Genomic DNA, 14,069 nt, shown 5'->3' with positions numbered 1-14,069 from the left:
CAGTTTGGCTGTCAGAAGGTGATTGCCTAAATATACTTAACTAAATGATTAATTAAAGTAGTTTTATTCCATGCAATTCTCTATGAACTTTATTCAAGGTAGTGTGTAAACATTCCAAATAATGTGGAAGAAATGTCATCAAACGGATTTTCTTTTACTGCAATTTACCTATTTATTCTTATTTTTATGAGATTATGATTGCTATGGACAAATAATATTTAAATAAATCTTCATATTACGTTGATAAGATGTGCTGCCTTGCTCAATTTTAGACTCATAATACACTTGAAAAAATAAACTAGGGATGTTAAGTATCGTGCATGAGTTTGTATATTCAAATAATTAAAACAGAAACTAAACCTTGTTCTCAGTTCTGTGTCTCAATCTTTGTATCAGTTGCTCTCATTCCTGCCAGTTTATTCAGCTTTCACATTTCAGCAGCAGAATGCATAACCTCAGTATTTCAAAGCATAGAATTGAAAAAAAAGACGTTTTGTCCTACTGTTAAGTTTCCAGTTTGAACTGCTCCTAGGGAAAACAAAGATGGGAGCACTTTGGTCCTAGGCAGTCACCCTGAAGTATGTGTGATTAGGCTGTGCAAGTTACAGCTATGTCTGGATTTACTTCCTGCCACCATATGAGTATGCTTGGTTTTTGTGATTTTTCTTAAAAACAGGCAAAGTAAATTAAACATGACAGCTAAATAAAGAGGCACTTGTATTTGTACAGCTGTCTGCCAAGATGCTGCATGTATGCAGTGGGCTGTGTTGTGAGGCTGTGTGAGGGTCAAGGCCTGCCGCTATTTGCTGATGACAGTCTTGGCATGGTCCCCATTGAACATTTGTAGCAAGCAGATGTGGAACAAATTCCTCTCTGCATCTGTGCAACACTGGTTGATTCACTCCGGATTGCAGTGTAAAAATCAACCACTATGCTTGCACTGTAGATGGAATACACTGGAATTGACGCAGGCAGTGAACTAATCAGACCATGTTTGTGCACATAGTTAGCGGCTTCTGCCTTATAATCATACTTTAAAGAAATTTTCAAGTTATCAGAGGAAAGGTCTGTTTTAGAATGTTTTAGATGTTTAAATGTTTTAGAGCATTAATTCAACGGAAAAATAAGAACAGACAACCAGAACTATTTGAAAATATAGTTTCATTCAAGTAATTATTATGTAGTTAATTGATATAAGAACATACAGTGATTGGATTATCCAGGAGGTCCTCTGTAGCTCTGTCTTTGAGGAAAGACCCCTAAATGAGTATCTGTAATCTGATGTTTTGCCCTTTCCAAACAGGGCCGTTCTCATATTTCGTGTATGCCAGGAACAGTTCGCCGCTGGAACTATCCGTCTCCTCTCTGCATTGGTATGGAAACTTGATTTCAGTTTTCTGACCATCAGTCACAAAAAACTCCTGACCTTTTCATGTCCATTGTTCCTCAATTCTGCTTCATTCAAAAATTTTGAGTTTCCATCTGTATCTATGAAATATGAGTGAAAAAAAGATTTTTTTTTTGTCTATATATGGTTAAATGCTATTTATAAAAAAATATTGTGAGATAGGCAAAGGAGGAAACCCATATGTTAACTATTGTTTAGCTTGTCCTGAATACTCTGCTTTGAATCAGGCTGAATCATCTTCATAAAGGAGAGGAAGTTACAGATTCTTTTTGCAGCATGCTCAGCTTGGAAGACTTAGGAGCCAGGCAGGTCATGCAGAGCACCTTATGAGATTTCCTGAAGAAGCAGGCAGTGGAGAGCAGCTCTGAAGCCAAGCCTTCAGGGGTGGTGGAATGAAAAGGAGTTTTAGGGACCCAGAAAAGGCTGGCTCTTGTCATCTGAGAAAGCTGTTAAATGATGCTGAGTTGAAAATTAAAGCTAAAAAGCATTTTCTTTTTAAGTACATTGAGACCGTAGCCAGATCTGAGTTTTCTCTGTGTGGAAGATAATCTTCTGCAGTATATTTTCTTGATTAGACAAAATTTAAGGGAGTCAAGATTCTACTGTATTTTGGTATGCTTATTTCAGGAAAAAGCAGGAAGTGAGGGGTGAGAAGCACATACCATCATAATGTACTGTCACTTTAGCTTTCAAATACATTCTTTAATGAATGCTTTTAATTTTAAAAGTTAATCAGCAAAAGCTGTTCCTATTGGTTTCATATCCAAGAAATCAAAATATTTGGATGAAATTGAACAACACTAATGTCAAATAGATTTAAAGATTCCTTGACCAAGCTGAGCCCATACATTATTTTGTATTGTCAACTTCTACAGAAGCAGTCATTTTTAATTGATATGAAAGCAGTGCTTTTCCTTCCAATCAGTTTTAGAAATGGAAAATGTATTCAAGGAGGGGTGTTTTGGGCTTTGGGAACTTTTGTTGTTTTTTTCTTTTTATGGTAACCTTATGTTTCACCTTGCATAGTAAATGTAATTCCTTTTTGCAAACATTGAGCTCCTTGAATTATGATATTGTGCCATCCTGCCAACTCAAACAGCCCCAAGAAAACAAACCTTTAAAACACAACCCTCCTGTCCTAGTCTGGTTCTCTGCACCCCGAGTCTGGTCCAGCCGGGGGAGCATGGTGAGATAGAGGGGCTGGAACAATGGAATTGCTTGAAAAATAAATAACTTGTAATTGTGAAAATAACAAACTGTGGAAACGGCATGATCTGAGGGACAACATCCAAAGACCAAGAGGCGTGGTGAACTTAACAATATATAGGGGTGTCTGAGGGCGGGGGTGAAATCCAGAACATGGAACAGGAGCATGGCCTTGTATGTGACAGGTACTGAACCAACCGAGAACAGACCCAGAAACATGGCCCATTATGGAATGATTAGCATGCTAACTTTCAGCCTTTCAATATCCCGCCTCCCGTGGTCTCAGGCTGAGGTCTCCTGCATAAGCTACCAGGGCCAAGCCATGCTCATCCCAGCCAATTCGGCTGCCACAGTGACACAGTGCCTTTGAGGGTACACCACGCTCAGCGCTGCCAGCCCGCCCTGCCCGCCCCGCGCACAGCAGCGCCTGCCTGCAGCAGCCGGCAGCGCCTCTGTGGGGCAGAGCCCGCAGCAGCAGAGCCTGCGCCGGGGGAGGCACAGAGCGAGAGGAGCTCCGAGGCCTTGAGCCTCCAGGAGAGTTTATTATCCAAAAGGGGTCAAGGCTCCAAGGACAAGGACAGAGGAGATCCCTGGGCTTAAATCGGGGGGAGGACGCCAGGGAGGGGACAGAGCTTTGGGAAATGGGAAGGAGGTGAGGGAGGACCCACAGAGGTGAGTGACACAACCAAAACCAATAAAAAACAGAAAGGGGAGGGTACAATCAGGAGATAGCAATGATAATTAGGACTACATGGATTTTTCAAGAACCAAGGGAGGGTGGAACAGGGATTGACAGGGAAGGTAGGAGGCACACTTGCAAATTGACAAGGAAGGTTCGAGAAATAGGGGAAGAGCCAGGGAGATGGACAGCTCAGGAAGTAGGGATAACTAGGGAGGAACCACTGTAACCAGGAGGAGAAATGGCACAAACCATTCTGATTAAAAACTGAACCACAACTCCACATCCTCCCTCTTCTCTCGCCTCTAACAATTAAAATACTAATTTTTTTATGGAATGTAAGCCAAAATCAGCACAACTATTGCAACAGACAGTATCACAGTATCACAACTGTGTATTGGATCAGGTATCAATGCAATTCCTGTCATGAAGACTCACAAGCCCTAAAGTGACAATTCCTCAAATAATAAATATAAATTACAATATTCTAATTTGGTTTCTTGAAGTTATCCTTCATATTACTGTCCTTGCATATGTGTAAACTCAGCCACATTTTTGCAGATTGCTTCACATATTTATACCTTAGCTTTATGTCATCCTAAATGGTGCAAATGAGTTTTCAATTTCCAAATCTATGAATTTCTTGAACAGAAGCATACCAATAGCAAGCAAAGAATTATTCTATTATGCAACAAGTCTATCTTTCTGAATTAAAGCAAAAATTGTGGTGAAGGGCTTCGTTTATTTGTTTGTTTTGAAATTCAAGTGCATTTTTGGTTATATTGAGTAATAGATTTGTTGCTGCATCATGATCTGGGATCATAATTCAGTTTAGAGCCAGATTTGTTCCTCTGCTTGTGAAACATATCTCAACACATTATCAGACACTTTTAACAGTAATTTCCAAGGTGATACAATGGCTTGTCCAGTATATATGTGCAATTACACATTTGTAGTTATGTTACAGTGACCATATCACCTTAAGTAAAGATCTTACACTAAATACAATCTTTTTTTCCTCCTTCATGAAGAGTGTTTTAACTATGATAAATTTCACTGGTTTTGAGTCATGGGAACAAAATGAAAAATCTATTTTGAGTTAAGCATATGTCAAATACTAAGAAATAATAATAACAGATACAGTGATTTTCTTTTTGTTTTTAACAGCTAAATGTGGTGGAACACTGACAAACATGGCTGGTGTAATCCTGAGCCCAGGTTTTCCTGGAAATTACCCTAGTAACTTAGATTGTACCTGGAAAATTTTATTGCCTATTGGATATGGTAAGTAAATTTATATTGGAAGAGCAATTATTTGTACTACCCAGATTTAAAAACATATATTTTTATATAAATTAAAATAATATTATTATAAATATTTTACTTCCAATGTGAAGTAGATTTTATCTAGTGAATGTATTGCAAACCCTTACATAATTATTTGCTACATTGGAAATGGAAATGGTTGGCAATTTAAAAATATGTCTTTGCTAGAGCAACTTGTTATTAGCTCGGCCTATCTCAGAAACTGATTTCAAAGCAAATGAGATCTGTGGCACAAAGATATATCAGATGAAATAAATAATTTGTCTTCTATATGAAATAATTATCTTTTGTTCTCCAAGTGACTTTTTAAAAGGTGTTTTATGTTCTGTAAAAACAGACAAAATCTCACTTCTAGAGCTATGAATTTGGTTAAAAGCATTCTCAAACTGTATTCCAAATCCTAGATTACAGTTGTCAACTTAGAATGTTTCTAGATTTACATTAAAACTCTTTTAATACAAAAAATATCTTCACAAGTAAGTAATAATTATGTTGAAAAGGTAATCATAGATAATAAGGAATCTGTAAGTTTGTGTACAAAAGACAGCCTTCTATTATTATGAGAACTGAAAGAAGAGTAAGTTTTTTTGCTGGGAAACTTCATGTCCCATACTACAAATTCAATGCCAATGCTCAATATCAAAATGAATTTTAAAAACTCATTACTAAATTTAGTATTCTTATCTGAGGAAATTAGTTTATTTTCTATGTTCTCCATTTGCATTCATAAGAGGAGGTTTTGTAGTGAGATGCACTACTTTCACAGTATTTTACTACGTTAATCTGTAGAAATACTTGCTGCTGTTTAGAATAGTGCCCTTTATCAGTGAACACCTGGCAAAACTGATCCATCATAATTATGGACACCCTTAGTTGCCTAAGATATCCTTACAGATGTAGGAGAACCACAGACAAATAGAAAAACAGTCCTTCATATGTCTCAGAGTTGCTCTTTTTCTTTAATCTTTTCCATGGAGAAAATGTTTCATGAATTAATTGCTCAAGAGCGTCTTGTATCCTGTTGTTATTTCTTTCACTTCTTTGAAAGTCTCTGGTGGTGGTAATTCTATAAATAGAAAAGATAATAGTTTTGTTTAGTAAGGATTTTAACACGAACCAGGTGCTCATAGCACTGATCTATCATTGCCTTCAAAAATACTACAAAGGATGTTTTTTACCACCAAGTTCCTACAGTGATATTTTTCCCCAAGTATTTGTTAAATAATCTACATATCTTTATATCAGGTTTATTTTGTAATTGATGTGATCTTTCACAAAGTACTTCTACTTGGAATTTTAATTAGAAGTATAAGCTTCTCTACTGAAAAGCTGTTTGTTTGCATACATTCTACTGTATCAAAACAACTGTGTGATTAAACAAAGTCTAACAATAAAATTGTGGGAGCTAAAGGTGTCCCAATATATAGTGCTCTCTTCAGTACATGAAAATATATCAGTCATGTAAAAAAAGACTTTACTAAAATCTAAATATTTTAAAACAGAAAATATATATTTTCAAGTGAGTTGTGCTTTTAAAATTATCTTGGGTAGCTATTAATTAACATTTATAAAAACAATTACCTCAGCTTGGAATTTTCATTATTCAGAGTGCATTCAAGTGAGAGAGGAAGTGCTATTGAGATTCAATCAGGAAGTAATATAATTATAGTTTGACCAGATAATGATTTATTTCTGTAGCTATCATTTTTATTCCATGTAATTTTATATAAGAAATTGTTTAGTGTAGAAAAAATCATCTTTGACATATCAAATTGACGTTTGCAAATTCTATAAACTTGGACCTAAGGTTTGAAGGAATACATATCATGTGTTCTCTAATTAAAATTAGCATATACTTTAGGTAGTATATATTTTTTTAAATTACCTTTAAACCTACTTTTATACTTTCAAAACACAAAGCCTTTCTGTACTAAATATATACAACTAGACATAGAAATTCATTCTCAGAAATGAAATTAGAATGATTCCGCTTTAAAGGTACTCCACAGCTCATCAGAGAATATTTCATAACAGTAGATTGCTTTTATTAAAATACCTAAACAATGTTTGGGCTCTATATAAATATGGAAAGTTTGATTACCTGTCACTTTTGTAATTTAGATATTACATTAAGTGGCTACTTGATTCTTTATCATTTTTATGGTGCTGACATCCAGCCTCTGTTGGGAATCACTAGCCACTGATACTGAAGTCACGTTGTTTCCAGGCTGCTTAGTGTCCTACCTCATCTCAAATTCTGAGGACATTGTATATTTAGGGATTTTATTCAAGTCAGACTAGCCATATCAAACATCATACAGAGATGGCTGATATTGTGACTCTGATATGTTTGGTGTGTACCTCTCTATTGATAGCGCTGGATAAAGTGTTCTTATTCAGCAGCTGAAATACTTGTTTTCTTACCTGCCCCTTTGCATACGTGAGAGAGGGTAGTAAAACTAAATATCCCACATTTTTACAAGTGTTCTATAAAGCCCAGTTTATTTGGTAGCTTATTTAATTTCTTTCATAGAAAAAAATAATCTTATTTTATACCATTGATTCAATCTTAAACCACAGAGGTGAAGAAATAAACTATTAACAAGACAGAGTGAATTACTCTGGTAATGTATTATCCCGGTAATTAGTCTATAATATTCTCTCTTGGAATGGAGAATATGTCTCTACTGCTAAGTAAGAATGTCAAGTAGAGTTAAGGCACTGACTATTTCACACTGGTTGGTTCATTCAGTAATTCTGTTTTATTCTATTACAGCTGGTTCTTCAAATCTACCAGAGCAAAGTTGAGCCCAAAAATGCAGTTGCAAGTTACTTGGTACTAGGCCTCCAAACCAGGGATTCATCCCTCATTTCTGTTTTGATGTGATACACACGCATAGTTTAGGACTGGATTTCAGGTCCTTAGTCCAGAGGAAGTAATGCCAGAACTTCAAAATGGTTCTTCCCATGAGATTGTGCTTATCCTTCCAACTGTTCAGTGTGTTTTGAATGCTGAAAAGCCTTGTTCAAGCACCTGATTCGTGGAGAGGGTTTGTGGTATTCTTTGACGTCCCTGTCACCAGTCTGGAGTTTAGTGCATTTTATAGGGTTGCATATAGGGTGAAATGGCTCCAAAGACACACTGGCCCAAGCTAGAGGGAAAAGGAGACGAATACAGGTGACTGGAGGTAGAGTGCATAGCTGGAACGAGGGAGGTAACTTCTGCCACGGAAAGGTCGCTCTGGTAGTAACCTTGCTGGGTGCCTAGCTGACCCTGAGCCTCTGGGAGAGGCCTGCACCCAGCACAGGGATGCACTTGGATGGCAGAGTCCTGGCCATGCCGTGGCACAGCAGGATTTGTGATTTGCCTCTCTTTTGAGTCTTTCTGTTAATTGCTTTAGGAATATGAAAAATCCTTGGTGTTGAGTTTGTGACTTTATGGCTTATTTTCATTTGTCCCTTCATGTGTGGTTATGATATTTATTGGTAGCCAAAAAAAACCTCCAACTCTTGTAATACTTAGCAGCTATTTCTTTAACTTAAGCATCCCACTTTGAATAGTGACTAAAATATAAATATTGTGCCTGTAACAACTACTGTAATTTTATTTTTATATACATGCTTTACTATTAAGCATCAAATTATATTTTTTTTTATTCCTTTCGCAATGGTACAGGTGCACACATTCAGTTTCTGAATTTCTCCACTGAAGCAAATCATGATTTCCTTGAAATTGAGAATGGTCCTCACCACACCAGTTCTATGATTGGCCAGTTTAGTGGAATGGAACTCCCATCACCCTTACTAAGCACTACTCATGAAACACTTGTCCATTTTTATAGTGATCACTCAGAGAACAGGCAAGGATTTAAGTTGATATACCAAGGTAAGTATGAACTAGCACAATGATCTTTATGGTTAGAAAGGAAAAATAAAAATTTAACTGTTTTTATTATTATTTTAGAAGATACGTTTGGTATGTATTATATGGCATTTTAAAAACTGTAGATTGTTTAACAAATAGGTTGGAATTTTCAAAATTGAAATTGTGTTGAGTTGGAATCTTTGTTCTATTGATGTAAAAGCCTGAGGAGAAGGTGATGTTATTTGCCAAAGGTTGCATAGCTGATAATCCTTCCCATTCCATTCAATTGTACTATTACTGATTCATACAACAATATTCACTGTCTTCTTTTCCCATTTTTATAATCTTTTTATGATTAATGTAATGGTAAAAGTTATTTTAAAAATTCAGTTGAAAAGTTTTATAATTTGCTATGTTATGTATTTGCAGTCTAGACTCCCGTGAAAATACCAGGAAATGAAAAAACACCAGATAATACATTCTATATCCATTTTCAAACACATATAATCAGTATTTGAAAATGTGAACTTTTTGTGGTCCTTTACTGTTGTCTTTTTTCTTCATCTTCATTGTTTATTTGCTTGTTTTCCCATTACTGACAATAAACCATCATTGGTTTGTTTATATTTCTGAACTGTTTAAATGGTCTTACTGTCAGCAGTTGAGCACCATTACAGGATCTGAACAGTTTAATAAAAGGGAATGGCTTGGTTTAGTTTTCAGATATCTGTGAGGGAATTCATTCCACCTTATTCCAGGATCTTAATTATGTGTTGGGGGTTAACGCCAGTGGGCAGTTAAACACCACACAACTACTCACTCACCTCCTACCTACCCCAGTGGGATGGAGGAAGAGGAAAGGAACACTAAAAGCAAGAAAGCTTGGGGGCAAACATAAGAAACATTGTTTAACAGGTGAAGGATGAAGTGAAGAAGAGAGAAAGAAAACAAAGTAATGCAGAGGCAACCACAAACCACTTCCCACAGGCAGACTGATGCCCAGCCAAAGATGGCTAATGTCTCTTGTCATCCTCTCTTCCTTTTCGTTGATACATGGTTTTATGTGGTATGGATGATCTCTTGTTAGTTCAGGTCATCTACCTGGTTGTGTCCTCACACACCCTGTTGTACATTCCCAATTTATTTAGTGGAGGAGCATGGTGGGAAACAGAGACAGCCTTGATGTTGTTCAGCAAAAACCCAAATATTACTGTGTTATCAGTATTCTTTTGGCCACAAGCTGAAGACACAGCACCATATGAGCTTCTATGAAGACAGTAAACTCTAATTTCCAGGCCCAGTGTAGCATTTATCTGCTACACACACACATATACATGTATAGTTAGATCATATCTATGGGGTCAATGGACAGTGAGGAAGATTTTGAGCACTTGAATTAGGCTGATGCTCATAAACCATGCCCACAAAGAAATCACGACTCTCTGTCATCTGTAGAATTTTATTCTGTCACATAGTCTTACAAGTATAGAGTAGTCTCACATCACACCCACCTAGTGTTGGTTTCCTTCTGAGCAGTCAAAAATAATTGTGATTGTCAAGTTACAGAAATGACAAGTCAAATATAAAACCATGTGATATATTTTCTATATATTCTCCAGTACTCATTGGTCTGGTTCTATTTAGTGTGTTTTTCCTTGCCATAACAAACTCTTCCTGACTAACAGCATTTTCTGCCCTGAAACTAGGAGTAAAATCTTACCTTGTTTGTAGATTGTATAACATGTTCTTCTAGAGGCAGCTTTGTACCTTACTCAACAAGTGCATAGTTGTATTACTCTTTCCTTCTGTTCTTCCCTTTCTTGCTTAGTCCATTAGGACTGTTTGGTCTACTCTGAAACAATTGGGAATGTGAGGAAGAGGGCATGATGCAATAGGAGATGCTATTTTTTAGTTCATTCTAACCATCTCTTGTTAAAATCAGTTGCTTTTTAGATAAGTTGTGTGCTTTCTACTTCTACTTGCATCTTGTCAGCTATCAAATGTATGATCACGACTGCCTCAATGACAGTGTAGAATTTTATCTTATTATGCAAACATAGAAAAATTCACTTAAAACCAGGGCAAGGTATTATGAAATATTACATTTTTGCGTTACGTGGACCTTATAATAATTTTTTTACATGATGAAGATTGTGTTAATAGTTTTTCAAAATACAAGAAAATGTAAAAAAAGGATTATTCATTGAAATTCAGACACTTTTAGTAGTATTTTCCAAGTACTTATAGAAAAAAAACCAGAAAAAATAATAAATTCTCAACAATAGTGAGAATTTGATGACTTACCATAGCTGTTAGTCTAATAGTTATAATAATAGAACAAAAAAATCAGAAAGAGATACAGTTAAATTAACTGATATTTGTGTCATTCTAATTTCAAATAAAAATATAACTAGTATTTCTCTAATTTCACAAAAAAGTGTAGTTGTGGGTATATTTGCACTACCAAATGCAAACACATTCATCCAGTTTTATGCTTCCCATGAGTGAGAAGAAAAGTAATTTCTTATGTAAAGACAACTCATACAGTTCATTTTTATGTATTACTCTTTACCTATAGAGACAGTATTTTTGTGTGTGTGTGTGTGTGTGTGTTGGTGAGTGTGTTTGTGTAGGCCTATATGTGGGTATGTTAAATAATTTAGGGTTTAAAACATTTTAAAAAACCTGACAAAATAATCCACTTCACTAAAAAAGCAATGCTGGAAAAAATTGATTATTTTAAAAGGTATTTATGATTTTTTTTTCTCATGTGGGAAGTTGGTAACACAATTGTGTTCGATTTTTAAGTGATTAGGATCTACCACTTAAACTGACTCTATTGAATTTATAATAGACTTACGTTCTGTTTTCTATCTGCTTCTTTTTCTTCATTGTACAAACAGATATAGTACTTTTCTTCTTTAAAAATTGTCTTGCACGTGTTTATTTTTCTTCAAAAAGCAGAAACTCTCTCTGTTGCTTCTGAGACCACAGACTGTACTAGCAATTACTACTGAGATCTAGCAATTCTATAATCATCATGCCTTATAACTTCATATTATTGAGCCAAAATAACTAGCTCACCATCATTTAGAACATATAAGAAATTGTACACTCAAATACATAGCCAAAATCTATGAACTTCAGAAAGTATTGGTTGAGTGTATTCCCTGTTCTTCTCTTGCCCTCTGAACTGAGCAATTTTTGTTGTCTGCTTTATTTTTCGTCATACAAATATGCTGGTTTCAATAGCTGACTTTTCTTTTCCTGTTCCACATCTGTTGCCCATGATACTTAGTTATCTTTTGTGATGGATTATCTCTGGGTTTTCCTACTCTTTTTAATATTATATTTCTTAATTAATCCCTCTTCCTCTTAGACTATGCAATTTCTGCAACTTGACTTAAAAATTAATACTCCAATGTTCTTTTCTGTCATTCTTTTCCTTCTCATTTCTTCCCTATTAGAAGTGTTGTTTTCCTTTCAGTAAATCAAATACCATACAACTCTTAGCCTGATTTGTCTGGATGGTGGAATTTAGCATTGTTTTGTTGTCTAGCTGTCAACCCTGTACCTTTGTTATGCACTTTTGAAACCACTGGCCAATTTCAGTCGAACTTCACAGTTCTGAATTAGAGCCCTTGTTGAGAAGATGCAGCATTACTCCATAGATACCAATTCAGTTGGGCTTGCTGGGGACCCAGTCAGAATAATCTTTGTCACAACTGAATTTAATATGCAATATCTTCCCTGTTATTCATGGGATATAAATGTGGGAGGGAAAAAAAATATGATAACTTGGTATGGGTGTCACATTCAAAATCTCATTATGGGCAACGGGAATACTCTTATATATGGAAAGCTAAGAATTTATTTTAGTCCATTTGATGCTCACACAGTTAAGTTGTGCACTTTTGTCATTTCTAGAAATGAATTTACAAAGCAAAGCAAATGGAGCTGAGCTCCTGACATCTTTATACATTTAACCAGATGGTTTTTTTCAGACTACTTCTAATTGATCTCATTGTGGGATGTCCTAATATACTATAACTGGGGAAAAAAAGAATCTTATAAATACAAGAAGCCTTACTTTTCTAATAGTGAAATTAATTGAACTTACCCTTACAAAAAAATAAAAAAAATAAAAAAAATTAAAAAAAAAAAATCCAGAGTTACAGTCACATTTGCCAAATCCATTCTAGTTGTCTTAGTGAATGTGTTGCACATTAGGAGTGCCCGCAAACTTGCTTAGCTTATTCTAATCTGATCTGTTGTATTTAAATTACATTAAAAGGGATTTAAGATTAAATTCAGGGTTTTTGCTGTATGGTACTAAACTCAGTTCAATTCAAAAATATTTTTTTAAGTGAAAATAATTGCTAACCAGAATACAATACATAAGGGCACTAAAGTAGTGTATTTTTTTGCCAGGTAAATAACTTTTTTGTAGATATCAATCTAAAAATAAAGGGAGATGGGTGATGGCCATGCTTATTTATTCAGGCTTGCATGCTATAAAAAATACGAAATTTTCTAGAGATCTTAGCATTTTATGAAGGATAAGGTTTTTTGATAACCTCTCATCTCAAAGGAAAGCAAAGAATATGAACACTGTAGAGTGAATTGTGAAACTAATAATGCTATTTCTCAATTTTTCTACTGGTTTTCTGAAGGCAGAAAAATGTTTGAGATTGAATCTTAATATAGCCTGGGATTATACTCTGAACACATTATTTTTGGGATGAAGAAAAGTGAATGCACACTGAGAACTGTTTTCTACCCATACTTGTAGGGATCTAGGACTGGTCCTTAAGCCTGTGAATTCTCACAGCACAGGATTTGAAGACATAACCTAAATCACTTAGGTACTATGTATTTCTGAATGCATTAAATAGCTTTGTCTCCTTAGCAGAACCCTGGGGAAATTACAGCTCTCAGTACCATTGCTGATCAGATCCTTATTGCTTTATGCTCTGATATTTTCATATTCTCTTTTCCCTTCAGCTTTGCAATTGTAATGCATAGGAAATGGTGGGTATTTCATTACGTTAAAGATGGATTGCTAAATTTCTGTATATTGTGGAACCTTTTGTTTCACTTGTAGCAAGAAGAAAGTTCATAGTGATTGCATGTTGAACTACTGGAAGAAGTTAGAATTTTTTTTCAAGATAATAAAAGGACTTTAAAAGTGTCTGATTTTTTAAAGAGCAATATTTAAGTTTAATTATTTTGTCTACTATTGAAATAACTGTTGTACTGTTTAGTTAAAAAAAGAGGTGCATTGAGAAAGACTGTCTCTTGTTGTAAGTGTTGTGGTTTTACCACCTATGAAAAACAGCAAGGGGATAAAACAACCACAAATGCTTAAAATAATATTTCTATATCTCATTTTACTGTTGATCTTAAGATCCTGAGACTCCCATATATGTCAAATCTCAATATCTGGGATATAAACAGTCTCTGTACACTAGGTTCTGACAAAAACAGTCATGGAAGTTTGATTGGCAAGCTGTTATGCCAAGTCAGAAGAAATAAATTACTTTTATGGCCTTTGAGAGATTCATAACAGAATTTAGTGCACACAG

General features: G+C 35.3%; 1 protein-coding gene across 1 annotated transcript in view; it reads left to right on the top strand.

Moving 5' to 3' along the window:
* The window catches only part of CSMD1 (CUB and Sushi multiple domains 1), a 1,074,318-nt gene that overhangs the window by 944,685 nt on the left and 115,564 nt on the right, over window positions 1–14,069 (top strand). Inside the window, exons 39-41 of the mRNA XM_063389341.1 lie at window positions 1,304–1,373; window positions 4,461–4,577; window positions 8,296–8,505. Of these exons, the coding sequence (XP_063245411.1) occupies window positions 1,304–1,373; window positions 4,461–4,577; window positions 8,296–8,505 (397 nt within the window). The remainder of the gene's footprint in view (window positions 1–1,303; window positions 1,374–4,460; window positions 4,578–8,295; window positions 8,506–14,069) is intronic.

The sequence above is a fragment of the Prinia subflava genome, chromosome 2 (assembly GCF_021018805.1).
Source record: "Prinia subflava isolate CZ2003 ecotype Zambia chromosome 2, Cam_Psub_1.2, whole genome shotgun sequence".
Classification (NCBI taxonomy): Eukaryota; Metazoa; Chordata; class Aves; order Passeriformes; family Cisticolidae; genus Prinia; species Prinia subflava.
This window is presented reverse-complemented; position numbering and strand designations above follow the sequence as displayed.